Here is a 26494-nt window from a genome sequence, read left to right as displayed (position 1 = left end):
TGCAACTCGCAAAGAAGCACTTATTTTTACTTCTTTTAAGCTGCTGTCCGATTACTTCACTGGGAACACCCTCCCTCTAGCAATGTGAAAAATAGCATATGGTCTATCTGATATTTTTATACCTTATTTTATAAATCCTGAAGATGTTCCCACTCTCTGTCCTCTCTCTTCCAAACTGCAAGTCCTAATTTATTTATTATCCTTGTATACAGATGGCATTCTGTGCTACTGATCATTCTCGATAGAGGATTCTCAAATCTCTCCTAATTCTGAGAAGATATATGGACAATATTTTTTCAGATTAGGGTAGTTAAGTGCTGGAAGAGCTAGAGGATGTGGAATCTCCATGCTTGGAGATATTTAAATAAGTCAATTGGACAAGGCTCTCAGCAATCTCCTTGAGACTCACAGTTATCCCTGCTTTAAACAAGAAGTTGGTATAAAGATCTCCCGAAGATCCTTCCACCTATTTTTTTGTTGGACTCTATGATTCTACTACTACTAAAATCTTTTTAAATGGGCCAGAGGTAGAAATTAATGTCATGTTCAAGGCATGGGCCCACTATGGCTTTAACCTGCTAGAAAAGATGTTTCTTGTTTGCTTTCTTGTAATTGTCTAGTGTTTGGATTTTCCTCTCTGGCCTCTGATGAGCTGCTGTTCACAATGATTTGCCTCTGAGTAATGGCAGCTAATTTTGAGCCCACTGTCATATGAGTATAGTTGGGATTGTTGTTCCTCATGTGTATTATTTTGCACTTGTCAACACTGAATTTCATCTGCCATTTTACTACCCACTCAGTATGGCGGGCTGCTTCTGCCACTTTTCATACTCAGCTTGAGATCTGACTATCCTGAACAGCTCTGTAGCATCTGCAAATAAGGCTTTACAGAAACTGCAATGGAGATAAATGTCTTCACCATTCTGTTTCTTTAAATATCAGTGAAGGGAGTACTCAGATTTAGAGCACCACAAATACTTCATTAATTCAGGAAAGCCTAGGAGTGAAATAAACAAACCTAGGTCCCATTTACATTACAAAGAGCTACTATACCGCAGGAACTGGCTACAGCACAGGAGCCCAAGACACAGCTATTACAGTTCAGAACAGGGACACAGCTCAGACCCTTCGGTGGGTTTCTGCTGCCCCACATGTTGTCATTAGAAGTGCCCTTGCCCCATGTGCAACTCTTGCATTTCTCTGGATCAGAAAAATTGATCAGTTTTTCTCTCTGGCGCCTGGGTTGAGCAAAATGCCAAATGACATCAGCAGTGAAGGTAAATCAGATTTCTGGAGTGCACACTTGTAACAGTCAAAGGGGTTAATAGTAAAAGACGATTTGTTTTGTGAGAATGATTAACCTGACAGCAGTCTCTTTAAAATAAATCAATGTCTTCATCTGGCCCAGCCAAGGGTTCCTGGGTGGGGAGGCAATCATTCTCCCCTTTCCCAGGGATGGAGACATCCCGAGGGCCCACTGCTCTCTCTTTCCTTTGCACAGGCACAGACACACACGCACCCCGCGTTCTTCGCTGCGAGGGTTTGGCTGTGCTGACCCTCCTTGGTGAGGCAGCTGGTCCAGCCCCACCCTGAAGATCAACAATCTTTTACAGATGGCCTGCTGGCACAGCAAGCCTTCTCTAGAGCCTCACCTGTACTCCCTCTCCTGAAAGAGCTGAACAAGACTGGATCTGCCAGACTCTGTCCCGGATTGTGTGTAGATTCAGTCCCTCGGCAATCTCCGAAGCAGGGGCAGCCGTCAGCAAATCCTGCTTGTTAGCGAATATGAGCACGGGGACTCCACTAAGCTTTTCTTCATCCAAAAGCTCAGCCAGCTCCTGTGTCATTTACAAGAGAGTGAGGTGGGGGGAAGATGGAGAGAGGGAAGGGCAGAAAACTTTCAACCACCAGTGGTTGTCTCTAATTAGAAATATATTTAGGGCAAATGCTAGAAGAGCATGTTCCAGTGAAATCTAGATCTTATTATAAGAGACCAAAAATGTATACAATCATCTCTGCCCAAGGTTCAAAAGCTATTTCTTCCAATTGCAGGTTAGAAAAATCTTCAGTTTGGTCTGAAATTAGCAGTTGCCTTAAAGGCTACAACTCTGTGTTTTACCAGTTCCTGATCCCAGGAGACCAAAACTGATGAAACAGCAAAAACCACATAAATTGGCAGTATGAGCAATCTGTCTTAAGTTATTGCCTGACTGGCATTTGTACCTGAGCAACCATTGACACCAGCCCTGATATCTTTGCTAATAAGGAGTTTCAGGGGTTTATTTCAAGTTTTATACACTGCAGTTTGAACAACAGAGGACTTTTTTCCCCCACAGAAATAGAACCTCCCTCCCACAAGAAAGTGCTGATGCTTTTGAAGGCATTGGCTAGGTGAAAACAAGCTAAATCGGCTTTACTAGCTGGATTTTGGCTCCATATGCATGGCACACATTTTGGGTGGCGTCTTGAAGAATGGTCTTGCTCATTTAAAACTGTCTGACTCCAAGAGATTTTTTGAATATCTGAATCTGCAGTGGGTCAATAATTGTCTCACGTGAAACAAGCACCCAGCCTCAAGTCATTTCCCTATGGGAACGTATGACAAACTCAGCAGAACTTGAACCTGTAGGGACTGCTGGCGTTGCAGACAGATGAGTACATGAGATTTTTATGGGCTCCTTATTTAGCTGGAAAGGTCTCATGCTCCCAGATACTGTCCTAACATCCTTTATCCACTGGATAGAAACTTTTGGATTAAATGAATGCAGTCAGGGAGATGGTAAACTGCAGTGGAAATACAACTCCATCCCCCTAAAAGCAGTGTTTGGTTTGGAAACCAAGATGAGAGAATGGAGTTATAAACAGAGCTGGCTGGGAATTTTTCAACAAAATAGGTCTTTCATCTGACACAGCTGATTTATTGAAACCAAAAGTGTTTGTGGAAATATGAGGAGGGGTCCTGGCTGACTCCGCCTGACTCGGGCAAGCGCTCTAAAAGCTTCTGCTTCCTCTCCCTCTCTTTTGCCCAATGAATATTTAATTACTTATATAAAATGAAATAGCTCCAGCAGGGGAAAGATTGCCCCCATCCCTAGAAGAGCCAACAGTTCTGCTCTTGGGGTGTGTCCATGATACATGAGAGGCAAAAGATCAAGTAACTTCTTCAAATCAGGCAGAACAGAGGGCTTTAATCTAAATCTCCCATTTCTGGGGGGTAAATTTGTTGCTAGCTATTTTGGGACACTGTCACTTTCTGAATTTTACAAAAGGAAGTTCAAAAGTCCTACTTTTGTTCCATGCTAAAATACGGAATGTTACAAAACATCCAAACTTTGCAAAACGGAAATCTTATTTTCTGGCCAGTCCTAGTTAGAAAGTTCTTAGGTTTTTTTCAATTACATCCAAAAGACAATCAAGTCAATATGATTTCCATTTCAATTTTGTACATAAGAAAATAGGATTCCTCAGGGTCTTGGTTTGGCAAGGTTTAAAGGACTTAGAGAAGTTCTTGCTTTCAGTATTAGGCTCCACTTGCTATTATTGTATAACTTTAATGAAAACCGTTCTATTTAAACGGAATTAGGCTACCTATTTTCCTTGTTTCACATCTACCAAAATAATCTGCATTGATCTTGAAAGGCAAGTCCCTTGAAATGCAAATTTCCTTCATAAACAACAAAATCCTCTTTCTAACTTTTGTGAGCAAGGGGCACTCAGGAGCACCGATTTACTTCAAAGGAAGCTGGGCATAAGTAACTTACCTGACCCGTTTCTTCAAACCTCTTCCTATCTGCACTGTCAATGACATAGATCTGAAAAAGAAATGACAGGAAAAGTTACTCTTCCCAAAAGACACTCTTCCATAGTAGCACGTGCTTAAATGAGCCAAACCTAATAAATATGCTTTTGGGCACAAAGATCCTTGCTCTTATTTATAGCAAATGTTGACAAAACTTCATGATGTTCTGAAAGGAGAGGAACCACCTCTTTGAAAGCTGGGGGAGTGGACAGCCACGTGGGTAGGATCAGAAAGGAGATGGGGGAGTACAGGGGATGCACTCACCATCTTCATAGCCTCTGTTATCTAAAGAGAATAGGAGACTTCTGGTATTGTTTCATATGACAGGCTTACAAGCTGAAGCTGAACGCAAGAGGGCAAAACCCGGGGAGCTAGACACGGTCTTTCACCCCTGCAAGGTGTACAAGCACCGCACTGGTGTGACTGTGCCATGCTGCCCTCCAGCATCACCTCCTCAATAAGCCACCAATGCACACAATAGCAGTCAGGGGACACATGAATGTACTGGGGACAGTGAGTTCCTCTCCATCAGGCGGTCCTACTGCAGCCTCATGGAGCTGGCTGATGGGGAGGAGGGCTGGATCCAGCCTCCATTTTCAGCTACCATCCAAAAAAACCAGGAAACCTCAGTCTAACACTCGGGCAAGAATAGCCTCGTATCCCTTTTTAATTGCTTGGTACAGGAAGGTTTCTGAAGGAGAAGGATGCTGGGACGGCAGACAGGGACAGGACTGGTGACGAACACTGAGCATTTTGCTTCCAGTCCCTGCCATTCCCCATCAGTAGTGATTGAAGCTGCTAGCATGTCATCCGCATGCTCTTTGGTGGCTTACAGGGAGCAAGTGTCAGCCTCGTTTTCAGGGAATAGATGAGCACAGCACCCCGCCATCAAGATAAATGGCATCCTTGCAGGCAGTCTCAGCATAAGACTCCACGCTTCCAGGATAATTTTGACCAAATAGTAGGGGGAGGGAAGATCTCTAGCAGCAATATCTATTAAACTACAGGCACTCCCTTAATGAGCAGCACTCAAGTTGTTTGAAATAGGACCAAACACGCAGCAGGAGAATCTGTACGCCAGGCCTGAGGAGGTAACCCAGCAAACCTCACAGACCCCTCTGCAGATCACCTGGGGCTGATGTGCAGTGACAGAGGCCGGGGGACGTGCGGCAGGCTGGACGCAGCTGCGTGGGGATGCGTCAGCAGCGCATGCACGCGGTGCCATGTGATGGGGAACGGCCCGTGGGCACACCGTGACACACAGCCTCTCCCTGCAATGTCATCCCGAGCACGTGCACCAATACTGTATCAGCTACCCCCATCCTCTCTGCCCCTGCCAAGCATTATACCCCTGTGCATCCCATCTGGGGTAGGAAACACAAACCAAAAAAAGCGGCAGGGCTGCAGTTGTGTTCCGGGGTGAGACTGGACTGGCATTTTTCCTCATTCAGGACATCTCTGGGGAAGTTCAGCGACACGTGAACACAATGGTCAAGTGCTACTTCTCAACTGAAAGGCGGCACCTCCCATATTGCGGTGCTTCTCTAACCGGGAAGGGAGAGCTCTGAGTCCCAACCATCCAGGGTTTCTCCTGCACCACTCTGTTCCTTGCTATGGAGCTATTTTGCAAGATGAGAACTGGATACAACTGTGCTCAGGGCAAAAGCAACAAAAGCACAGCACAGAGAAAGTAAAGTATGTGCCGAGTGCCTACTTCCAAACCAGCAAGCGCTGTGCCAAATAGCTGCAGGTGCCTGTCTGAATATGCAATCAGCCAGATATCCACACCTTATTTGCCTGGGTTAAGCTTCCAAATATCACAGGTGTGTGATGCAAGACCAAGCTCTCATTCAAAGGCACCTGCATGGATTTGAATTTGTAATCATTTCCTGCTTTTTAATACTCTTTAGAGGGTCCTTTCTGTTTTGGGCAATACAGTTTAGGAGAAGAGAGAAGCAGGGGGTCCTGGGAACTGTAGTGTATCTCATCTCCAATGTCCTTCTATGGCCAGGGCCACTCAAGAGCCTATTTTGGCTGTGGTGCTTGGTAGCCTAGTTTGCCAGTTTGAATACTAGGTTGGAGAATGGAGCTTTGAGAAAGAAATCCCTCTAAAGCTGGATACCTCCTTTGAGAAACATGCCGAAACACAACCTGGAGTAAGTGGGTTGGGCAGAAATTGCACGTGATGGGACTGGATGAAGAAATAACATGAGGGATACGTTGGCTCAATTTAAAGATGCACAGCCTGCACCAGGTTTGTCAGACGGTAAAATTACTGGCTGAAACAGGGGTGAGGACTGGCAGAAGACAGAGAGAGCCATCAGCATGTACTTGATCCCAGTTTTGGTGTGTACGGACACCCAACATGCCAGCACCTCCCAGTTTGGGACTGGGTGTCAGCATGGAGTGCAGGCAGGGTTGCTTAGGTCCATTTGTGCACCAGCTATTTCTCTGAATTCACACAATTATTTCCCCCAGACTGATTCTGCTTTTATCTACCTATTTTCTTACTTATAGGAAAAGAAGGGTTTTCTCTGTACGTTGCTTTAACTGGGTTGGGAGTTGGGGGCAGGGAAAACAGCCACTTTCATCCTCAAATGTGATTGAAGAGATCTTCAAATTCACCTTTATTTCTGCACCTCCCATGCAGCACACATGGGGAAGAGTGGAAGCCCACAGGCCTGTGTAGCTCACTGCCTTTGCCAGCAGAGTTTTCCAGATACTATTTTTTGGTTGCGCAGTCTCTGCAGCCTGAGCACCTGCCGCAGCAGGCAGAGATCCCAGAGCTGCTGCTTTGCAGGGCTGACTTTGATCTGCACACCTACTGCCTCCCCGCCACACACACACAGCGGCAGAACTTGAGCTCAGGGGGCATAATCACCTCACAGCCACGCCATGTCTCTCTCCTCGATGGCCACAGAGGAGCACAGTGTGTGTCCTGCTCATTTCTCAAACACAGATCTTTCCCCTAGAAAGATTTCTCCATTATGCTCTGCAAAAACAACCAACTGGGCTTATGCAGTGGTGGCTGCCCTTGAACATCAGATTCCAAATTAAGGCTCAAAAAGGCTGATCAGTAAAGGAGATTACCAAGGGTTTATTAGTCACAGTTAAATAACAGCTTCATTTGGGCAATGTTTTCTAAACCTCCAGGTACAGCCAGGACTTTCAGCACCTGGACATGAGGCTTGGTGTAGAGAGTCCTATCCCTAGCTGCACTGATACTTCCATGGAAGTGCACTGAAGCTCCTGACACACGGTGAGCATGTGTGTGCAGCAGGAGGGAGGAAGGGCGTCTTTCTGAGAGAGTTTCCCGCTTTCCCATGGGAGCCCTGCAGTCCTTGCCTTTTCTTTGTTCCCAAAGGCAACATTGCCTGGAGTGGGGAGAGGCTTGGAGCCCCCAGCCTGCCTTCATCCTGGAATATGTGGCTGTAGGCTAGAGGCAAACTTTGAAAGTGCCCAAGACACCACTTGGAGGGTCCCAGGGCAATGTGGTCTGGCATGGAAACACAAAGGTTCTGCACTGTAAATATAATTGTAGTCATCTGTAGCTAGTTGTAAGGTAATTACAGCTAAGTTGTCGAGATCATTAAAAGACATGATTAAAGGAGCAAAAGAAAAGACAAGGGGTCTCTCTGTGTCCCTCAGTCAGCAGCTTTCCTATCTGATGCAGACATAGAATTTAATTGTTGTGCCTCAGTTTCCCTACCTATAGAACAAGAACGCCATACTGATCTACCTCTACACACGAGGCTTAAGTCACAAATGCCCATGACAGGCCTTCAGAGTCTCCAGTGAAAGGAGCTATAGATGAGTAAAGTACAAGTTATTAACGTTCTTTCATTTGGAGGAGACTGAGATGAGAGGAAAGGAACTGGCTATAAACAGCACCATCCTGTGAAAGTAAAAACATACAACCGAAGGATTTCTCCAAACATTACTGTATTTTTCTTACTGCACCCAACCAATCTTGCCATTTCGCTCAGAATAACTCCTGTTACAATGGCAATGGTGTTGCTGAGGATTGGGACATTACATTACTTGTTTCTGAATTTCTGGCTGAGACCTCGGAAAGCCATTGCATGAACACAGCATTCAACTGCAGCCAATACTCACAAGGATATCAGTGTTTTCAAAATAGTTCCTCCAGTACGGCCTGATCTTCCTCTGTCCGCCTATGTCCCATACGTTCAGCTTGAAGCCTTGAGACTGTACACTTTTGATGTTGAAGCCCTGGAAAGAGCAGAAACAAAGCCACACAGAGCATAAGCCTGAATGGCTGGAGCATGTTCATAGGCAGACACTAACACCTTATATATCCCATGCCTGCAACGTGCAGCAAGATGGGCTGGGCAGCCACAAAGACTGATCGGCTGTTGGAGAGACACTGGCAAAAGCAAACACAGCCGCCAAACCATCAGTTTGCCAGCGTTCCTGGGTCAAGGGTTAACACTGTCATGGCTAGGGAGACATATGATGCAGTTAGTGCCCTGGGAGGGCGTAGCAGTGTAGGTGCAGGAAGAGGTGGGAGAACTGCAGATAAGGAGAAAACAAGGGCACTGTGAGAAGCAGGGTTGAGCTTGTGAAAGCTGAGTAGACAGTCGCAGCTAACACGAAGCCAGAGGTCTCAGCTCAATTCGACACGACACAGCTAATGCCGGGCTTAAAAGAGCAACAGCTGCACGTCTGAAGGGTCCATTTCATCAATTAGAGCACCAACTGAAAGTGCATTCAAGTAGAAAAACAGGATGTGGCGTGGGCTGGCAACGTGCTGCCACACCACCCAGGGGACTGGGGCTTGGAATTGGGGTGTCAGGGCTAGGAGCTTTGGGAGGCAGCTACAGGGTGGGGGGAAGCATCTCCCATAGCTCTCTAGCAACCTCCTCTGGAGTGATGCTGCAGTGCTTCTGACGGGAGACATCCCTCTCCCCAACCCTGAGGATCAACAAAAGGGGATGAGAGGCATTAGAGAAGGAGCACTGGTATATGCAGGACACTTGGAGCTGGCTGGGTGAAAGATGCAAAGAGACAGGGCCTTGGCCCAGTTCTTCAGCATCCACTGTACATGTCCCCCGTTTGGCAAGGACAACAGGAATGAAGTTTCATCCATGCAACTCTAGCATGACCCAAAAGCCTTTTGCAGAACTCCACAGCACTCATCCACTTTTGCACTACCTGACAGATCTGGCCTGATGCTCGATGGCTCCTTCAGGAAGCCTCCTCTTAGGCAGAAAAGACACAAACTTAATGGTACACCAAGCTCCAGCTGTTCCTCTTTTTACGGAAAGACTCTGCTGAATCATTAGTGCTTTGTATAAGGCGGCAGGGAGACCACAAGAACTGTCCTGAGAGGTAAAGGCCTTCCTCACCTGTGTTGGTGTGATGTGGCTGATGTCCTCTGATGCCAGCTGTTTCAGGAGTGTGGTCTTGCCTGCATTATCCAGTCCCAAGAGGAGGATTCTCACCTCCTGGTCTGGGGTGCTTTTTAGTTTGCGCAGGATTGACAGTAAACCCTAAATCCACAAGAGAGATCATAGTGTTTATTTCCCCCCAGACTCTCTCCTCCAATGTCATGCCCTCCCCCCCTGAAATGGGCTCTGTATGGTGGTAGATCCCAGGACACCTTGAATCCCTTCCTGCAGTCCCTGTTCCCATTTAATTTCTTACTGCCCTTGTCCCCTATTTTCTTTCATCTCAGAGTATCAACGAGGTCTCAGACAGCACAAATGTCACTCAGTGAGGTGCCCCGCTGGCTGCACTGCTCTTGTCACACAGCTGTTTGGCATTCCCTGTGCCAGGGAGACAGTGCCTACACATACCATGTGTAAGAGCTGCAAACCAAGTCCTTGCAAGCTCTTCATTATCTTTATCAGAAGGAAAAGACCATTAATTTAATCTCCCTCCTAGTTAACCGCAGGTTACTATGTACCTGACATCATTCTTTTCATAGTAACTCCCCGGTCATCTCAAACCCTGTTTATCTGTCTAAAACATGCTGGACCCAAGGGGCACGTGCAGTTCTGATTCTCAGGATGTAGCACTTAACAACTATCTCAGATCACCACACATCCTCGCTAAGAAAAGCACAGTGGATTTCAGTCATTAGCCAGGCTCAGCTCTCTGAGCTGACAGTATCACTCAGGATTAGGAAACAGAATATCCAGGTCAGCTCATTTACAACCAGGTACCTTACAGCAGCACACCCAAGCTTTTGTCAGTGCCACCACTCAGAGACCTGCACCTCTCGAAAACAGCCGGAAAAATATTCCGGGCCCTGGCATGTAACCAAGAGATGCAAATCACCCCATTTCCACCTGCCTCTTGCTGCCCAGCCCAGCCCCACAGGCAGTTGCAGCCAAGGGCACAGGAGCAGGCTGACACACCACGAATGCCTGGGTGTCCTTGGGCACAGCGCTGTGCTGCTCTGCAGCCCCTGCTTGTCAGACACTGCTCCTCGGAGCCCAAGCAGCACACACCACACTGAGATCCCGCCCGGGGACACAGGTGCTCTTGCAACTAATTTGTCTGAGAAAATCCAGGAGAGGAATACACCTCTAAGGGCCCCTTCTGGAGCCCTGAGCGCTCCTGCTACGTATCTCCCTGACAATTCCCTTGTTGAAGCACACTAAGACTCAGAGCCAGGAAGAAAGTTCAAATATCAGCAGAAACCTGAGCCCACAGGGCCCATCTCTCAAGCTTTTTTGTTCTCCAATTTGCAAAATGGAGACAATGCTTCTTGTCGACCTGTAAGGGTGTAATCAGTTAAATGTCACGAAGTGCTTTGTTGCTATGAGGAACTAAACCTTCTAAATATTCCTGCTGGGAGCCAAGGACTATTTGAGCCTTGAAGGTTGCTCCTGATCCCCTCCAGATCGTGGCAATCAGAAACTTGTCCTCAAGATAAAGAGCTGCAGGAAGCAGTGCAACTGTCACTGCTGCAATGCATCCCCCGCCTCCAGCAGTGCCCTTCTGCCCGCTCTGGGAGAGCCCCACCTTAGCCATTCGGAAAGTGCTGCTTCCGACTGCTCACTGCACTGCTCCAAGGCGGGGAGCACTTTGGAAAGGACACGGCGCTACAGGTCGTGATACTGAAGCTTTCAATAATGCACAGAGATTCAAATTCATGTGACATTCGATCCACCCCAAGCATTTTCGATTTCAGAGCAATTTCTCGGTTTTCCATTTAATTACCAGCCACAGCTCAAAATACATGTGCGACGTGTAAGAAAGAGGGAGAAGAGAAGGAACTTGGTAAAACTGCGTTTGAAGGATATCTTAAGGAAGCCTCAGGATTGCTACTGTTGCTGTGCTTTTAAAAAGCACTGCAGAAAGCTGAGGTTCAGAAATTCAGAGCTCATGCAAGAACAGCAAAATTGCAGTCTTACCACACAGTAAGTGGGCTCAAAGTGTCACCTATCTCATAGGTGATAAATAGGCTGTTGAAAAACTGGGAATCCAGGCCCTGCTCAAGAGCAGTTAATCAGGAATGGGCTCTGCTTGGTACAGGCACAGTAAATCCCCAAACTTCTTTTAGTTGAAATACAGAGGCCTGTAACAGCACGTGCTGGGCCCTGAGGGCCAGATGCTCACAGCTGGCTCTCGCCCCTGAGCCCGTGGCTAATGAACTTGAAGGGCAGCTGCGTTCGGTGCAGCCAGTCACTGCGAGCCCTCCCAGCCCAACAGCTCATCTCCCTGGCCACAGAGCCCAACCCACGTTCTGCCCCACCACGGTCTGCACTGCCACACGTGCGAGGGAAGAGAAAAGGAACGGCAACAGAAATACCTTTAATGCTCACATGTTTATATGCATGTCCTAAGTGCTCTTGACATCATTAAAAAGCACAAGTTTTAACCCCATGACTAGCAACGCATTTTCTTTTCACCTGCTGTCAAATTTACAGTTCTGTTTGTTGGCTTGTAAATCCATGGATTTCAGCTCGGTGTGGACAGACCCCATAGGAGCAGAAACTCTAAAATTCACACATTCTCCTTCCTTTTCAGGGAAACAGTGAATTTCCCATTCTTATGAGCCTGACCCAAAGCCAATGTACACCAGCCAAAGCACTACTGCCGACTTTGGAGAGCTCTGAATCAGGCCCTATTATTTTAGTTTATTGCTCACAGTTAAAAAAAGAAGCTGTTGAAATGCTAATCCTATTCACAGTACCACTTGCTAAGAGCAGAGCAGTGTAACCCAGAGCAGATCAGGATTAGGAGCCTTTACATTTCAGAATTCAACTCCAAAATACTGAGCGCAAAGAAACGTATTACAAAGTATTGCTTATCTACCACGGAGCAATTCTCAGGGGTCGGGAAGAGGAACAGTTGTAAATGTTAATAGAGCTTCTCCCATTGTAGACAGATGCTATTTCTGGGCTAGTATGACAGCCTATGAGAAAACGATCAGCATCGTTCCATATTCTACTCAAGTGACACTGCTGCATGGCTGATCACAGGATTATCTGGGGTAGCCAATAGAAGAGAAGATATATATAGAAATAAAAGTATTCTCTAAGGTATAAAGTAAGCTGATTTAAAAGGCTGGAAGACAAGCAAGGCAACACAGAGAAGTGGACTTTATTTCAGTAGCTGCCGGCATAGGTTACATGGTCTGTATGCACAACTTAAATCAAAAGCCAAATAATAGTATTGGTTACTATGATTGTTACTATTTTGTAAATAGTATTTAAAACTTGAACCTAGCATTATCCCTGTAGTTAGTGAAGATTTAAAACTAAGGAAAGTCATGCACAGATGGGTTTCTAACTTTTTTTTTTTTTTTTTTTTTTTTTTGTAATTGGTCTTATGAGCACACTGGCTAGGAAGACAGAAAGCATTTCCTGACAGCTTTGTAGACTGGAAAAAATAACTCAGCCCAGTTCCCTGTTGCATGCCACCACTGTGTGGGACAAGAAGCCCTTGCTGCACACGCACTGATGGACAAGCACTTCTCTGCTAACAAACACAATGCTGAAACTAACTTGACCTGATGAGAGTCAGAAAGCAACCCCTTGTTACTGATGAGAGGTGTCAGGTAGAAAGCCATGACATGGGAAAATCTGGTGAAAAAAGGATGTTCAGAAGCAACAGAGCAGGAGCAGATTTTTGAAGCAGAGCAGGTAACAAATGTCTCGGTGCTGGGACTTGACCAGCAGTGAGGAGGGAGGATGCCCAGGAGGTTGGCATGACAGCCAGGCCAGTGGCACTCACTCACTGGGCTGTCCAGGGTGAGAAGGAGGACAAGTCTCGAGCAGAACAGTTGAGATGTTGGCTGGCTGAGGAGCTGCAGAGACAACTCACAGGAGTGTAAGGGCAGTGTGTCATCTGCACAAAACTAAGCAGACTGCGGCATCTGTAACAGAGAAGGGAACTGCAGACGCTGCTCAGATAATGAACAGCACAGCATGGCAGCATGCACAGCCTTTGGAGAAGGGCAGCCAGACACAGCACCTCAAGGCTGGGCACAGTCAGCCAGCAATCGCTTCTTGGTCACCTCCGGGTTAAGCAAACTATGTTTTATATCAGATTGGCTTGTTTAAAAACATCTCTGTCCTTGGTGGAGAGGGTTTTCCTTACAAGCACCATGAGGAGACAGACTGATGGGGTCAGCAATGAGGAGACTGCATTTTCCAGACAGTGAGTGGGGACATACAATAAGAAAAAGAGACTTCTGACAATTACGGTGAAATCAGAGTGGGGCATTAAATTCTGAGAAGCAACTAAATGGGCAGGAGCGCTCAAACACATCAAGCATGAAAGAAAAGCTAACCATCTTATTAGCATCCTTCAGAAAACAGGGAAGTGTGGTTTTATGAAAAGATATCATTGCTAGGTTTAAAATACTCACTGAATTATCAAAAGACTTTCAGTTATAGCTGCACGCAGTAATCCTAGTCTCTTAAAAAAAAAAAAAAAAAGCAGACATATATAAAAATACAGTGACATTTATAGTCCTAGCTAAGGGTTTTGTGGGTTTATTCAGCTTTAAATCCAGGCTGTATATGGGTCTTTTGAACTAGTTGATGCATGTAACTACATCCTGTACCACAGAAGCCGCTGAAAGGAAGATTCACTTTATAGGCCAAAGCAAAAATTGGTTTGGGAAAACAGAGCATTGAGATAATCTGTTTAAATATTGTATCAGCTTGGCAATATAAAGCCATAATGGAAAGAACAATTTCCCCTTGTACTGAGGACTGGATACATGGAGCATGGATAAAAAAGCATGGCCCACAAGCTGCTGTAGAGCACAGTTGATTCCTATTAGGAAAGAGACGTAAATGTATTCTGCTTAACTTTATTAGCCACAAAGCACAGATAATGAATTTAAAATAAAACCACCCTTAGTCACCAGCAATTGCTTATCTACTAGATGTGGATATTTAGGTAGAATCAAATCAATTCACCAAGATGCAATACAGCCATAAAGCTCAGCAGCTCAGCTTGCCACTGTGACCACATCTCCCCCATCCCTACACCCCTGCACAGACACCCTCTTCCTCACTGCTTCAACCACAAGTCACTTGTCCTCATCCTCAAGGCTCTTCCCAGCCAAGTACATTTGCCATAGTGGCTCCTGTCTCCCACAGCTGCCCCCCAGCACTGCTGAGCTGTATTCTTAAACCTTTGTGCCTTTCCTACCACCATGAGAGAAACTTCGCAAAATATCCATAAAACCACCCCATGATTCTTCTGCTAATTCCTTCTCTGCCACACCTACAATCCTTGATGAGGTTTAGACAGCCAACATGTCAAGTCTGAACCTGTCTTGGACTCTCCTCACCCATATCACTTGGTTATCTCTCACCTCAGATAGACCGTATTTCCATGGCACGGGGAACAACTCCATGTTCTGCCTGCACAGTACCTGGCACAGCTCTGGACCCCAATTTATTTTTAATTAAACAATATGGTAGCAGTTCACCATTTTTAAAGAGTAAGTTAAAGACGGAGGGCGCACGTGATGGTTTCAGAAAGTCACACAGGAGAAGCTGACATGGGGAAGGACGAGGGGCTTAGTTGAGCCAAATATTCTGCCTTCCGCAGTGGATATTTGAGGCTACATTTGTCATCCAGGGTGCAATCCTGCACACACAGAGCTGGAGGAGGGGAGTCCTTCCTGACAACTGCACTGATTAGCTGGTGCCCTGAAGAATGACGTCTGATTACCTTTATCTTCGGCTGCAGAACTGCAAATGTCACTAATGGTCATAAAATCACCCAGTCTTTTTCAAAATACAACCGAAGTAAATTAATCTATTGAGCACAGTTTATTCAATACTTCTTACTCTGGCAAAACTCCCAAAAAATCATTTGCTTGCTGCATGTCTCCGCCATATGGTGTCATTCAATGCAGACTTTCTTTCCTGAATTGAAATCCAAAATTTAATGGAGTCGAGTCACCTACAGAGTTTTTTCAGCTCAAACCTACTAACAGAGTTTTCTGTCAAAGAGGTCACACAGCACTTTCCAGTTTGATACATTAACCAATACCAGCATGAGTCCTCTTTTCATAATTAAAATCAAACTCCTGTGGTTTTAGCAAGTTTGAGGGAAGCATTTTGCCCTGCACAGAGGAGAGCCAATGCCCAGCACTGGACAATGTCAGCAGTCTTTGTCTGCTTTCAGAACTTCAAAGTCTTGGTCAGTGGCTGATATACTCTCCTATCTGCAGGTGGTTTCTCCTATCAACCTCTCAGCAATCAGTAAAATAAACCAAAAAACATGACATGGAACTGTACTGGGAAACTAAAGTGGCGAGGCACTATTAAAACCCTTGCAAGCATGTTTTTTCTAATGGGGCCTTTTTAAATAGAGCCTTACTGCCAAAGAACAAGGGACAATAGAAAGAATTTCTGGGTACGAGGCACACCTACAGCAGGCAAGAGATAAATGCTGGTTTTCCTAGAAACACAAGCTCAAGACCAGGAGAAAAATGCCTGACTACACATTTAGCTGTGCTGGTATTTCATCCTCTCCACCAGATCTGCCTAGCATCAGCTAGACACTCCATCACTCAGTTTCCTCAACTGTAAAATGGGGCCACACTTTGACAATTCTGGTTTTGACATAATGATGTCATCCTCAATCAATGGTTTTAGAAGAACACCGTCCATCCTCTGGCCCCAGTATCTATCAATAACGTACCATCTCTCTCGGTAAAGACTGTTATTACAGTAATGAGGAGGCCGCAAGCTCTGCTTCACACAGCATTTCCTAAACTTTGGAAAGCAGCATAACCTTTCATGCAGCAGCCTCCCTTTGCCCTTGCTGTGTGCCCACCACAGATGCTGCTTAACTGTGCCAAGGACTACAGCGCTACATGTCTCTCATGCTATGCAGTTTTATGCTCATCCTTCCCTCCATGCTCTACCTACGACCTTCCACCACCCCTGCCCCACAGCTGTGAGAAATGCTGGTATGCTCTGCAGAAGGAGACACTTCCCCTCTGTACCTACTCACTTGGATGAACACTGAAATAATTTAAGCCTCGGCATTAACCCTCTCATTACTGGAGCCAGCAGTTGTTGAAGGGGGTTTAAGTGCCTCCCAATGCGATCACGACATGGCAGAACACGCTCACGGGCAGCTACCACAGCTCAGATGACAAGCAGTAAATTGTTACATCAAGCTGTCTGGATCATTTCTGACTGCTGACCCACACCCCGGGGGCTGCCACAGCTGCTTTGGATACATTTGTTGCTGTTTCAGAATTTCTACCACGAAGGATAACTCTGTTTTAGCGGAAGTTGGGAATCTAGAGAGACAGTGCAGTGTCCTGCCACTCCAGCCAGTCCACCACGCACCCCAAAGTGCCACCCACCCTGCCCGAGAGGCTACAGTTTAAAAAACAACTCCCAGAAGTGTAAACCAGACAAAGAGGCAGTAAAATGTTGTATCAAATAACACGAGCACTGGAGAACACCCAGTCCACCCTCTTCACACACGAAGCGCCTGGATAAGAGCAGCCAGATCTCAGACTACACCAGCTTATCGGGACATCATAAGGCAGAAGAGCAGATTTGACAGCTGCAGGCCAAATGTGTCCTACAAAGCACTGCACTGCTGGAAGCAGCTGCCCTCATCTTTACAGCAGATGTCCACCCTGTGATGGCTTCAGTGTCTGGTGTGACATGCTCTATCACCAACTCATCTGAAATAGAGCAGATCCCACAGGCCTCATCTCAATCTCCCCCTCTGTAGCCCAGCAGGTGGGGATGCAGCCAGAATTAACCCAGTGAAGATGAGAAGCTGCCTTTGCTGCTCTTGCTTATACCTCCTCCCATGCTGTCCACTTGCATGAGTCCAGCTTGTGTCCAGAGGGCACCAGGACAAAATTAAGCTGTGCCTTTGGGGAAGCTCCTTCCTCATTGCTATTTCCTTCTGCCTGTGCTCTCTGCTCATGCTGCATCTTCAGCAGCTGCTCCCCACCCACATCACCTCTCTCTCACCACCCTCATTCACAGACTCAACCCTTCCTTCCAGTTCTCACTAGCCTTTGCCAGCATCCCACTTGTCCCACCCTGACTACTCTGGCATCTAAACCCAACATGTTTCCAACACCCTGGTCCATCATCCAACCTTCCCACAACCTCAACTGTGCCCTCACCACCTTACTTGTCTCCCAGCATCGCTCTCCACCCAAGACCCTCATTTCTTCCTTCAGTCCACACTGCTACCTCTCAAACAATTAATTTCTCTCCTCCAACACTTCTTTTCTCCCTGGGATCTCTCTTTCTCCCCATCAGCACCAAAACTCCATTTCCATCCCTCCCCCCAGTATATTCCTATTTTTTCTTTTCAACCCAGATTGCCTCTCATCTCCCCAGCTCTTGGCAGAAAACCCCAGAGCACAAAAGATCCCAGCAAAATATCCTAGCCAGCCAACACTGACTGGGTTTTCCCAGTGACTCACCAGACTATCCATCCCACCCAACTGGCAGTTTTCTTTCAGCCTCTGAGCAATTTGTTTCAGTCCTGCCCACCCCTGAACACGCAACCCCTTCATCCAGGCCTCTCTGCCATGACTGAACTCCCCTTTTAAGGTTGTTTACCAACAACCAGGCCTTACACCTCACCAAGCTCTCCAGTAGCTCCCTCAATCAACTCCTACAGCCAGGATTCAGGTCACAGGGTGGCCTCCTCCCACCTTGGTTGGGCTGTCCAGTGTCCCTTTACAGTCACAGCTGGTTCAAGATTCTTCATAATCAATCCCTGAACACTGCCCTCCATCCTTGCCAGGCTCTTCCATTGCTCCTTCCCTTCTCAGCCCAGAGCCTGCCATCCTGCTGCCCTGCCCTCCCAAGCACCCAATCCTCTAACACGCCTTCCAGACTTTGGCTGAATCAACTACAGGCAGGCTGATCCCATCCCCCACAGCACCCTCAGGTCTCCCAGCCCCTGCCAAGATCCACCTCATGGAATCAATTAAGCTGGAAAACACCTCTGAGATCACTGAGTCCAACCTATGACCCAACAGCACCACATCAACTAGACCGTGGGACAAAATGCCACGCACAGTCTTTTGTTGAGCACCGCCAGGGATGGTGACTCCACTACCTCCCTGGGCAGCCCATTCCAACATCTAATCACTTCTGTGAAGAACTTTCTCCTAATGTCCAATCTAATCCTCTGCTGGCACAACTTAAGACTATGTCCTCTCATCCTATCACCAGTTGTCTGGGAGAAGAGGATGACTGCCATCTGGCTACATCCCCCTTTTAGGTAGTTGTAGAAAGTGACAAGGTCCCTCCTAAGCCTCCTTTTCTCCATGATAAAAAACCTCAGCTCCTCCTCATAGGACTTCTGCTCAGACCCTTCACCAGCTTTGTTGCCCTTCTCTGGACTCAACCCCCTTCTTCACGTCCCCTGTAATCTCTGTGTCCTGTCAGGGCCCCACCCAGGGTCTCCCATGGCTGGAGGCCACAAATTTACACTCTTCCCGTCCCTTTGCCTGGGTGACCCCAACCTCCACAGCCCAGGGCCCCCACTCCCCACTGGACACCCCTGCCCCACCAGGTCCTTGTTCCCCCTCCCAGGTGGGCACTCAGATCCCAGGACTGCCAGACTGCTGGGTGGGTGTCACAGCATCACAGAACAGGACAGGCTGGAAGGGACCACAGCGAGTCACCTGGTCTGGCCTCCCTAATCAAGCAGGGACATCCTAGAGCACGTGGCACACGATTGCATCCAGACGGTTCTGGAATTTCTCCAGGGAGGGAAACTCCACGTCTTCTTTGGGCAATCTGTTCCAGTGCGTGGTCACCCGCACAGTAAAGAAGTTCAGATGGAGGAACTTCCTCTGCATCTGCTCGTGCCCGCTGCCCTGTGCCCTACTGCCCGGCATCACCCAGCAGAGCCTGGTCCATCCTCCTGGGCTCCGCAAACCCCTGCGCGGCCCCAGGCCCGCCAGCGCCTGCCCCGGGCCCCGGCCGGGCCTGACAGACCCCAGGTGGTGCCTCCAGCCCTCATTACCCCACGGTCCCCGGCGGCGGCGCCCCTGGTCCCTCAGCCCCCCGCCCCCCGCGCCCCCGGCCCGGCCGGGCCCGCCCCGCTCACCATGCTCGGCGCGGCCCGCGGTTACCATGGGCAACTGCGTCACACCGCCCCGCGCACGGCGTGCGCGCCACGGGGGGCGGGGCAGCGCTCAGGCCCCGCCCTCCAACGAGCGCATGCGCACGAGGGCGGCCCCGCCGGGCGGAGGTGGGCGCGGCCGCTCGGGGTCCCGTGATTGGCTGAGGGGGGCCACGCGCCGGAGCGCGGGGGCGGGGGCGGGACACGTGGGCAGGAGCGGGGCCCGGGAAGCGCAGGTGGGACACGTGGGGACAGCACGGCACGGGACGGGACATGACGGGACGGGCGGGGCTGGGCTGGGCTGAGCTGGGCGGGGCGGTGGGTGTGGTATCCGAGGCCGTGCAGAGATGAGCTGAACCGAACTGGACCGGGCCGTGGCGGGTCGGGGGTGTGCTGAGCCGTACTGTGCTGTGCCGGGCCGGACCGTGCCTTCCAGAGAAAGGCAACGAAGCTGGTGAAGGGTCTGGAGCTCAGGTTTTATGAGGAGCGGCTGAGGGAGCTGGAGGTGTTTAGTCTGGAGAAAAGGAGCTTAGGGGGCACCTTATCGCTCTCAGCTACTGTCCGAAAGGAGGTTGTAGCCAGGTGACGGTCGGCCTCTTCTCCCAGGCAACTAGAGATAGGATAGCCTTAAGCTGTGCCAGAGGAGGTTTAGATTAGAGGTTAGGAGAAATTTCTTCACAGAAAGGGTTGTTAGATGTTGAAATGGGCTACCCAGGGAGGTGGTGGAGTCACCATCCCTGGAGGTGTTTAAGGAAAGACTGCACATGGCACTTAGTGCCGTGGTCTAGTTGACAGGGTGGTGCTCTGCCATAGGTTGGACTCGATGATCTCTTTTCCCGCCTAATTGATTCCGTGCCACGGTGGGCATGCAGCGCAGGTCCCTGTGGGAGCACTCAAGGGCAATACAGGGATGTGCAGGGTGGTGCTGGGGGGGACATAGTGTGGTGTGGGGGTGTGGTGCTGTGCACAGACAGGGCTGCAGTGTAGTTCCCCTGTGAGAGTGCTCACAGGGCAGGGCTGTGCAGCCCTGGGAGGGGCAAGCTGGGCCCTGCAGTGCTGTGCAGCATGTCCCACGCCAAGGAGAGGGTTCTGGGTGCTTTGAGGGGCAGCACAGGTGGGGGGACCCCATGCAAGCAGGACGGTGTGTGGAGGAGCAGCCTCGCTGCAGTGTTCTGCTGGCAGCAGGGGTGCAAGAGGCTCCCAGGCTCAGGGCTGCTGAAAGTCCAGCTACCCTGTTAAAGATAAACCTGCCCTGGCCCTCACCCAGCTGACCGCTCCTGTGGCCGTGGCAGGCCTGCACTCAATGAGCAAGCGAGGCAGGATCCTACTGAGCCACCTTCTTCCCCTGCACAGACCCACAGCAAAATGGCCACTGTTCCCCTTGGCTTCAACATTGATGCCCCGCGCTGGGACCAGAGCACTTTTGTCGGGCGCCTGAAGCACTTCCTCAACATCACCGACCCACGGACAGTGCTGGTGCCGGAGGAGGAGCTGGACAAGGCCAAGGCCCTGGTGGAAGGCTGCAGGTGAGGGGCAGGGGTACAGCCAGGGCAGGTGCCATCCCTGTGCCCGTGGCCATACCTGACCACTCTGCAGTGTTGCAGGGGGATGGAGGCAGTCATTTTCAAGCAGGTACCCTGTGAGGTAACATCCCCTGGAGGCAGTTTTGGGAGTTTCCCAGGCTTTTCCCAGGAGCCTTAAGCTGTAACATGTATCTCTCGTGGGAGATGTTTCCTCTGCCTTTCATGTGTGATGCCCGGGGCTCTGCGCTCCGGCAGTGCCAGGTGCTGGCAGGTCTGTGCAGCTTTCCCTGATAGGCTTTGGGCTTGCAGGGCCGGGCTGGTGCCACCAGGAAGCAGCCAGGAGCAGCTGCTCTATGCCAAGAAGCTGTACGACTCAGCCTTCCACCCTGACAGCGGTGAGAAGATGAACCTCATCGGGAGGATGTCCTTCCAGGTGCCAGGGGGCATGGCCATCACCGGCTGCATGCTTCAGTTCTATCGGTGAGCTCATGGGTTTGCCAGGCTGGGGACACATCCAGTCTGCCTACTCTGGGGCTGGGTACTGCCCAAGGCATGCCCATGGCTGCTGTGCTTGCCTGTGTCCCATGGCCAAGCCCCATGCGTGTCCCTGTGCCCTGTCCCCAGCACCCAGCCTGTGGTGGAAGCATCACAGATCCCCTCAGCCTCTGGCATTGCTGAGGATGGTCTCACTTAACACTCAGTTCAGCTCAGCTCTTCCCAGAGCCCCTGTAATGATTAATGCAACCTAGTCCTACTTGGCTGCTGCTCTTGCTTTGTCTGTGGACCATAGCAGTCCTCAGAACTGAGAACCAAATCTGCCCCCAGGCCAGGTTGCTTCAGCATCCTCAGCCCCTGCTGACAGCTCCCTGCATTTACCTGATGAAATGGCTGCTAGGGGGTGGTGAGCAATCCTGTCTCCAGACTATGTGGATCATACACTTCCTTTCCTATTGGATCCCCATCCAATCCCACCCCTCTTTGCTAGACTGGTTTGACAGTTGCTGATGAGGTCCAGTTGGGATGGGGGATCTCCCAGTGGCAATGGGTCACCCTCTTCTCAGCCCATCTCCACCTTCCTGCATCCCAAAGCCTGCTCAGACCCACGTCTCCCTGTGTCCCTTTCTGCCCCACTTCCATGTTCCTGAGACACCAGTAGAAGCCCAGGCACTCTGGTCTCCCAGGGCCACTTCTGTCCCCATGTGTTCCCTCCTTGCTGCTCCCTTTGACAAATGCTTATCTCAGCCCAGCAGGATGGCTGCCGCCCTGCCAAGAGCTGCATCTCCCACCCCTGCCTGAGTGCCCTGCAGGGTTGGACCCCCTCCTGTGATCCCCAAAGCCCTAGGGCAGCCAGGATTCCTGGGTTATTTCCCAAATCTGCCACTGGCTTGTGGTTTTGCCAGCGTTCCTCAGTTTCCCTTTGGAGACACCATGACAAATATATTCAGGGCATCTTGGCTGGCTCACTGCCAAGCCTGGCCACAGGCACAGGCCAGGCATCCATGACAGCCTCTGTGTGCTCTCCTGGTCCTTTCCCTCTGCAGGACGGTGCCTGCTGTGGTTTTTTGGCAGTGGGTGAACCAGTCCTTCAATGCCTTCGTCAACTACACCAACCGTAACGCTGCCTCCCCCATCTCGCTGAGGTGAGTGATTCCACACACAGGATGGGGACCCTCTATGTTGACACCCCCTTGGATACCCTGTAAAGACCACCTATGCTCTGTCTTGGGTACTGAAGGAACAGAGTTGAGTCAGAGTTGGTGTTTCTATTCTCTCCTTTCTTTGGAAATCGCTGTCCAGGCAAATCGGCGTGGCATATGTCATGGCCACCGGTGCAGCCCTGGCCACTGCGGTGGGACTCAACCTCTACACCAAGGTATGCCAGGCTGGGGCCAGGTGGGGTAGCTGGGCACATCCTGCCCTCCTGCACTGATGCCAGTCTGTCTCCCACAGCGAGCACCCCCCTTGCTGGCCCGCTGGGTGCCCTTCGCAGCTGTGGCTGCTGCCAACTGTGTCAATATCCCCATGATGCGGCAACAGTAAGTGTCACGCGTGGATGGGACACTCCAGAAACCCAGCTCCTTCCCAAGGCAACCTGGTGCCAGCTGGGCTGCTGGGCTGCCTGGTCACTCTGCCTTAGATTCCCACCCCAGGGGTTGAAGAGGGTGGGAGGATAGGAGGGAGGTGAACTGGAGTCTGTGTTTTTGCAGTGCTATGTCTCTGGTGGAGGGTGCCAGGTGGGATGGCTCAGCCTCTGCCTGGAGCAGGAGGGGGATTTTGGGCTGAGGATAGCTGTTCTGGGATCTGGGCCAGAAGATCCCTCAGACCCAAAGGTCTCCTGCAAGTGGTGAAGGGAGAGCCCCAGTCCATGATATCCTGGTGCTGGTACACTCCAGGTGGGGCCCATGTGGAGACCTGTGTTTGCTGCTTAACATCCCCCACGAGTTGCAGCAAGGGAGGTGGGGGGCTGTGTGAGGAACTGTCCCGTGGCTTGGCTGTGAGTCCCAGGCAGTGTCTCTCCCTGGCACGGCTGGATCCTGCTCACAGCTGTGCCCTGAAGATGGCAGCATCGGCTGGGCTGGGACCACAGCACCCCGGGGTGATGGAGCCCCGTGCCCCGGGGGCAGCCGGTGCTGCTGTGCCAGCACAGCACAGAGGACCTCCTTGGCACTCCCTCACCCCACTGCTGTGTTCTTACGCTTTCCCGACCGTCCTGGCCTCCACTCATGGCTGCCTGTCCCCTTCAGGGAGATCATCAATGGGATTACAGTGACAGATGGGGACAACAATGAGCTCGGTCGCTCCAGGGTGAGTCTGGAGAGGGAGGTCCGGGCTGGGGCATGGCACTGCAGGGGCTCACCTGCTGCTTTTGCTTGCAGAGGGCAGCAGTGAAGGGCATCGCGCAGGTTGTGGTCTCCAGGATCACCATGGCAGCACCAGGCATGAGTGAGTGTAAAGCAGGAGGGTGCGGGACTGGACTACAGACTTCCCTGGGGCCCACTACTTTTCCCTCCCCTGCTTCAGTTTCCCTCATGAAGAAGAGGGAGGGTGGCGCTGCATCCCAGGTGTCATTTGGTCTCATCCCACAAATGAAGCTGATCTCCTTATCCTGCCATTCCAGTCAGAGTCCCCCAAACCCCCAGGCTTCCTCATCCCAACCCATAGCCTGTGGGGGACATGGGGTGCTCTCATGGCAGTTTGGCCCTGCAAGGACACATCTCATGCTCTCTGGCCCTAGTCCCTCGTTCTGCAGCCCAGCATCCCCTCACCTCATGAGACCCTTGACATGCTGCAAGCTTAGCAGGAGGGACTGGGAGCATGAGGAGCATGGACCATGCAGCCTGGGTGATGGATGTGTGTGGGTTAAGGTCCTTGCTGTGAGCAAACATCCAGTGGCCCTCAGCACAACTAGCTGCTGCCATGGCCTCCAGGTGGACAGTCCTGCTGGGAGAGCCCTGCAGGCTGGCTTGCAGGGGGAGCCTTACCTTTTTTCTCTGTTCCTAGTTATTTTGCCCATCATCATGGAGCGGCTGGAGAAATTCACCTTCATGCAGGTGAGCTCACATATCCCCTGCCACAGTTTTCCAGTGGGTTTTGCAGTGCCCTAGCCCTGCTTCCCAGCTGGCAAGATGGAGAGGATGAAATGGGGGTTTCCAGAGCCTGGCTTGCTTTGCCCCCTGCTCAAGTCACCGATACACCAAAGGTCTCTCGAGTGACATGGAGAGGCTGTGAAAGGGGGGCAGTGTTTGATGGCACGCTGGAGGTGTTGGGCCTTCAGCACCTTTGAGGGCAGAAGTCTGCCCACACTTTGAGCAGGACTTGTGGTGAGGACCAGGGACTCAATCCCAGCTCTTCCCTTGCAGCGAATCCGGGTTCTCCACGGGCCTCTGCAGGTGCTGCTCTGCGGGGGCTTGTAAGTATCTCACTGCTCAAACACCTGAGGGTGCCTGGAGCACGGCTCCAAGGGATGCTGGAAAAAAATACCTCTTTTCCAGCAGGGGAATGCAAAGGCTTGCCTTTCAGCCTGGGCTTTCCCCAGTTTTTGGGTGTCAAGAGGTGTAAGCAGCACCTCTTGGGCTGAGATCTCTGTGGCTGGGGGGCAAATGGGCTGCAATCCCCAACACTAATGCTTGGCTCTTCTGTCCTACAGCCTCCTGTTCATGGTGCCAGCAGCCTGTGCCCTCTTCCCACAGAGATGGTACCTGTCCCACTGCTTTCCCCTCCTGCATGAAACTTCGTGAGACTTCCCCCTCCCCTAGGTCTCCTCTGCCCATACCAGGAGAAGCATGATGGACACCTCAAGGCATCACTTTCCTGTACATGCTGGTGCCTGGGGCAGCAGGAGAGCATGTGCCTGCTCTCCTCTGTGAGCTCTGTGCTGGAAGCAACGGGACACGCAGCTCCAAGGGCAGCTCTCTGCCCTCCAGCACTCAGAGTGGTGGATGCCAGGGATGGGCAGTGGATCTTGACATTAGCCTGCAAGATCTCAGGGAATGCAGAGGGCCTCAAATGGCAATGGGGAGGGAGGGTGGCTTGACTGGTGGCTGGGGAGGAGGATCACAGGTCTCAGTGTCTACCCCCTCTCCCCACAGCTCCCTTGCGCTGGCTGACCTTGAGCAGGAGCTGCGTGACAGCATCGTGGCCAAGCACGGGGACAAAGTGCCATACGTCTATTTTAACAAGGGACTGTGAAGATCACCTCAGGAGCCATCGCACCCCTCCAGCCCCCTACTACCACCAGCCCCGCGTCCCCTGAGCAGGGATCAGAAGCACAGTCCAGCCAGATCTGCTACCCAGCCCAGCATCTTCTCTACTGCCTCCTTCCACTGGAGAAGCCGGATCTGGCTCTGTGTGCCCAGCTTGCAGCACTTTGGCTTGTCCTGAGCCTCCCTCATCTGCTGCTGGCCGTGTCCCTGCTTCCTCACATTCCCCTTGCCCTGAGCAATGCCTGCCTTCCTCCACTGGCCCAGTGCTGGAGGATCTGCCCAGCCTTTCTGAGCCTTTTGTGGTCACTGGACTTGGCCCCACAAGGCATCAGGCTCTCACATGGAGCTCAGAGCACAATTCTACCTCTGAAAGCAGTTGTCCTGCCATTGTACCAGCAACCAAACCACATTTGTGCCTTAAACCTCCACAGTAGCCTCTTACCAAGACCTGAATCATGCCTTGGCAGGCATGAAGGGACCTGGCCCCTCTGCACAGGGAGTACCCCAAAGTCCAGAGGTCAGTGCTTGGACTATGCCTTCCTTGCTCTCAGGTTCAGGTTTTATTCACTTTGCTATTGCCACAATCCAGGAAGGAAATAGCTAATGTTTTTTAAGCTCTAATTTTTGCATTCCTCTGATCACAAAAGCCAGCTGTCACCCTTGTCCTGCATCTCACTGTCCCCATGGTAGGACCATGGACCTGCAGCCTTGGAGGGCAGTTGTCTCTGTGCCCCCTTGGACGGGGGAAGAAGATACAGACGTCACAGAATCACAGAATTGTTAGGGACCCTCTGGAGATCATCTAGTCTGCCTAGGCAGATGATCTAATGCCAAGGCAGGTTCACCTAGAGCAGGTGACACAGGAAGGCATCCAGGTGGGTTTTGAATATTTCCAG

General features: G+C 50.4%; 2 protein-coding genes across 9 annotated transcripts in view; one reads left to right on the top strand and one right to left on the bottom strand.

Moving 5' to 3' along the window:
- The window catches only part of ARL3 (ADP ribosylation factor like GTPase 3), a 30405-nt gene extending 10941 nt beyond the window's left edge, over positions 1-19464 (bottom strand). The window contains exons 1-5 of the mRNA XM_027907588.1: positions 19358-19464; positions 9169-9312; positions 7916-8032; positions 3762-3812; positions 1653-1838 (exon numbers count right to left, since the gene is read on the bottom strand). Coding sequence (XP_027763389.1) covers positions 1653-1838; positions 3762-3812; positions 7916-8032; positions 9169-9312; positions 19358-19360 — 501 coding nt within the window. The 5' untranslated portion in view covers positions 19361-19464. The remainder of the gene's footprint in view (positions 1-1652; positions 1839-3761; positions 3813-7915; positions 8033-9168; positions 9313-19357) is intronic.
- Positions 19465-19584: 120 nt separating this feature from the next.
- SFXN2 (sideroflexin 2) lies at positions 19585-26494 on the top strand. Of its 8 annotated transcripts, XM_027907562.1 has the most exons (12): positions 19701-19833; positions 20726-20898; positions 21205-21375; positions 22437-22535; positions 22693-22768; positions 22846-22931; positions 23640-23700; positions 23772-23844; positions 24397-24446; positions 24756-24805; positions 25043-25090; positions 25485-26494. In XM_027907562.1, the coding sequence occupies exons 2-12, from the start codon at positions 20738-20740 to the stop codon at positions 25582-25584; spliced, it is 975 nt and encodes a 324-aa protein (XP_027763363.1). In that variant the 5' UTR covers positions 19701-19833; positions 20726-20737; the 3' UTR covers positions 25585-26494. The 8 variants fall into 8 exon arrangements, with proteins under 8 accessions (XP_027763333.1, XP_027763355.1, XP_027763363.1 ...); XM_027907532.1 differs by lacking the exon at positions 19701-19833 and adding an exon at positions 19585-19608 and having other exon boundaries at positions 23772-24446; positions 25485-25584; XM_027907554.1 differs by lacking the exon at positions 19701-19833 and adding an exon at positions 19587-19608 and having other exon boundaries at positions 20640-20898; positions 23772-24446; positions 25485-25584.

This window comes from Empidonax traillii, unplaced genomic scaffold (assembly GCF_003031625.1).
Source record: "Empidonax traillii isolate 1590-97213 ecotype Southwest subspecies unplaced genomic scaffold, ASM303162v1 scaffold27:size3997909, whole genome shotgun sequence".
Taxonomy (NCBI): domain Eukaryota; kingdom Metazoa; phylum Chordata; class Aves; order Passeriformes; family Tyrannidae; genus Empidonax; species Empidonax traillii.
Note: the sequence above shows the minus strand (reverse complement) of the source record. Positions and strands in the feature narration are given on the sequence as shown.

Bases quoted from the DNA above. Each gene is read 5' to 3' on its own strand.
- SFXN2 (XM_027907525.1), top strand. From the start codon at position 20,738: ATGGCCACTGTTCCCCTTGGCTTCAACATTGATGCCCCGCGCTGGGAC. The intron at 22,536-22,692 runs GTGAGTGATTCC...ATCGCTGTCCAG, and splicing joins GCCTCCCCCATCTCGCTGAG to GCAAATCGGCGTGGCATATG. The intron at 24,447-24,755 runs GTGAGCTCACAT...CTTCCCTTGCAG, and splicing joins AGAAATTCACCTTCATGCAG to CGAATCCGGGTTCTCCACGG.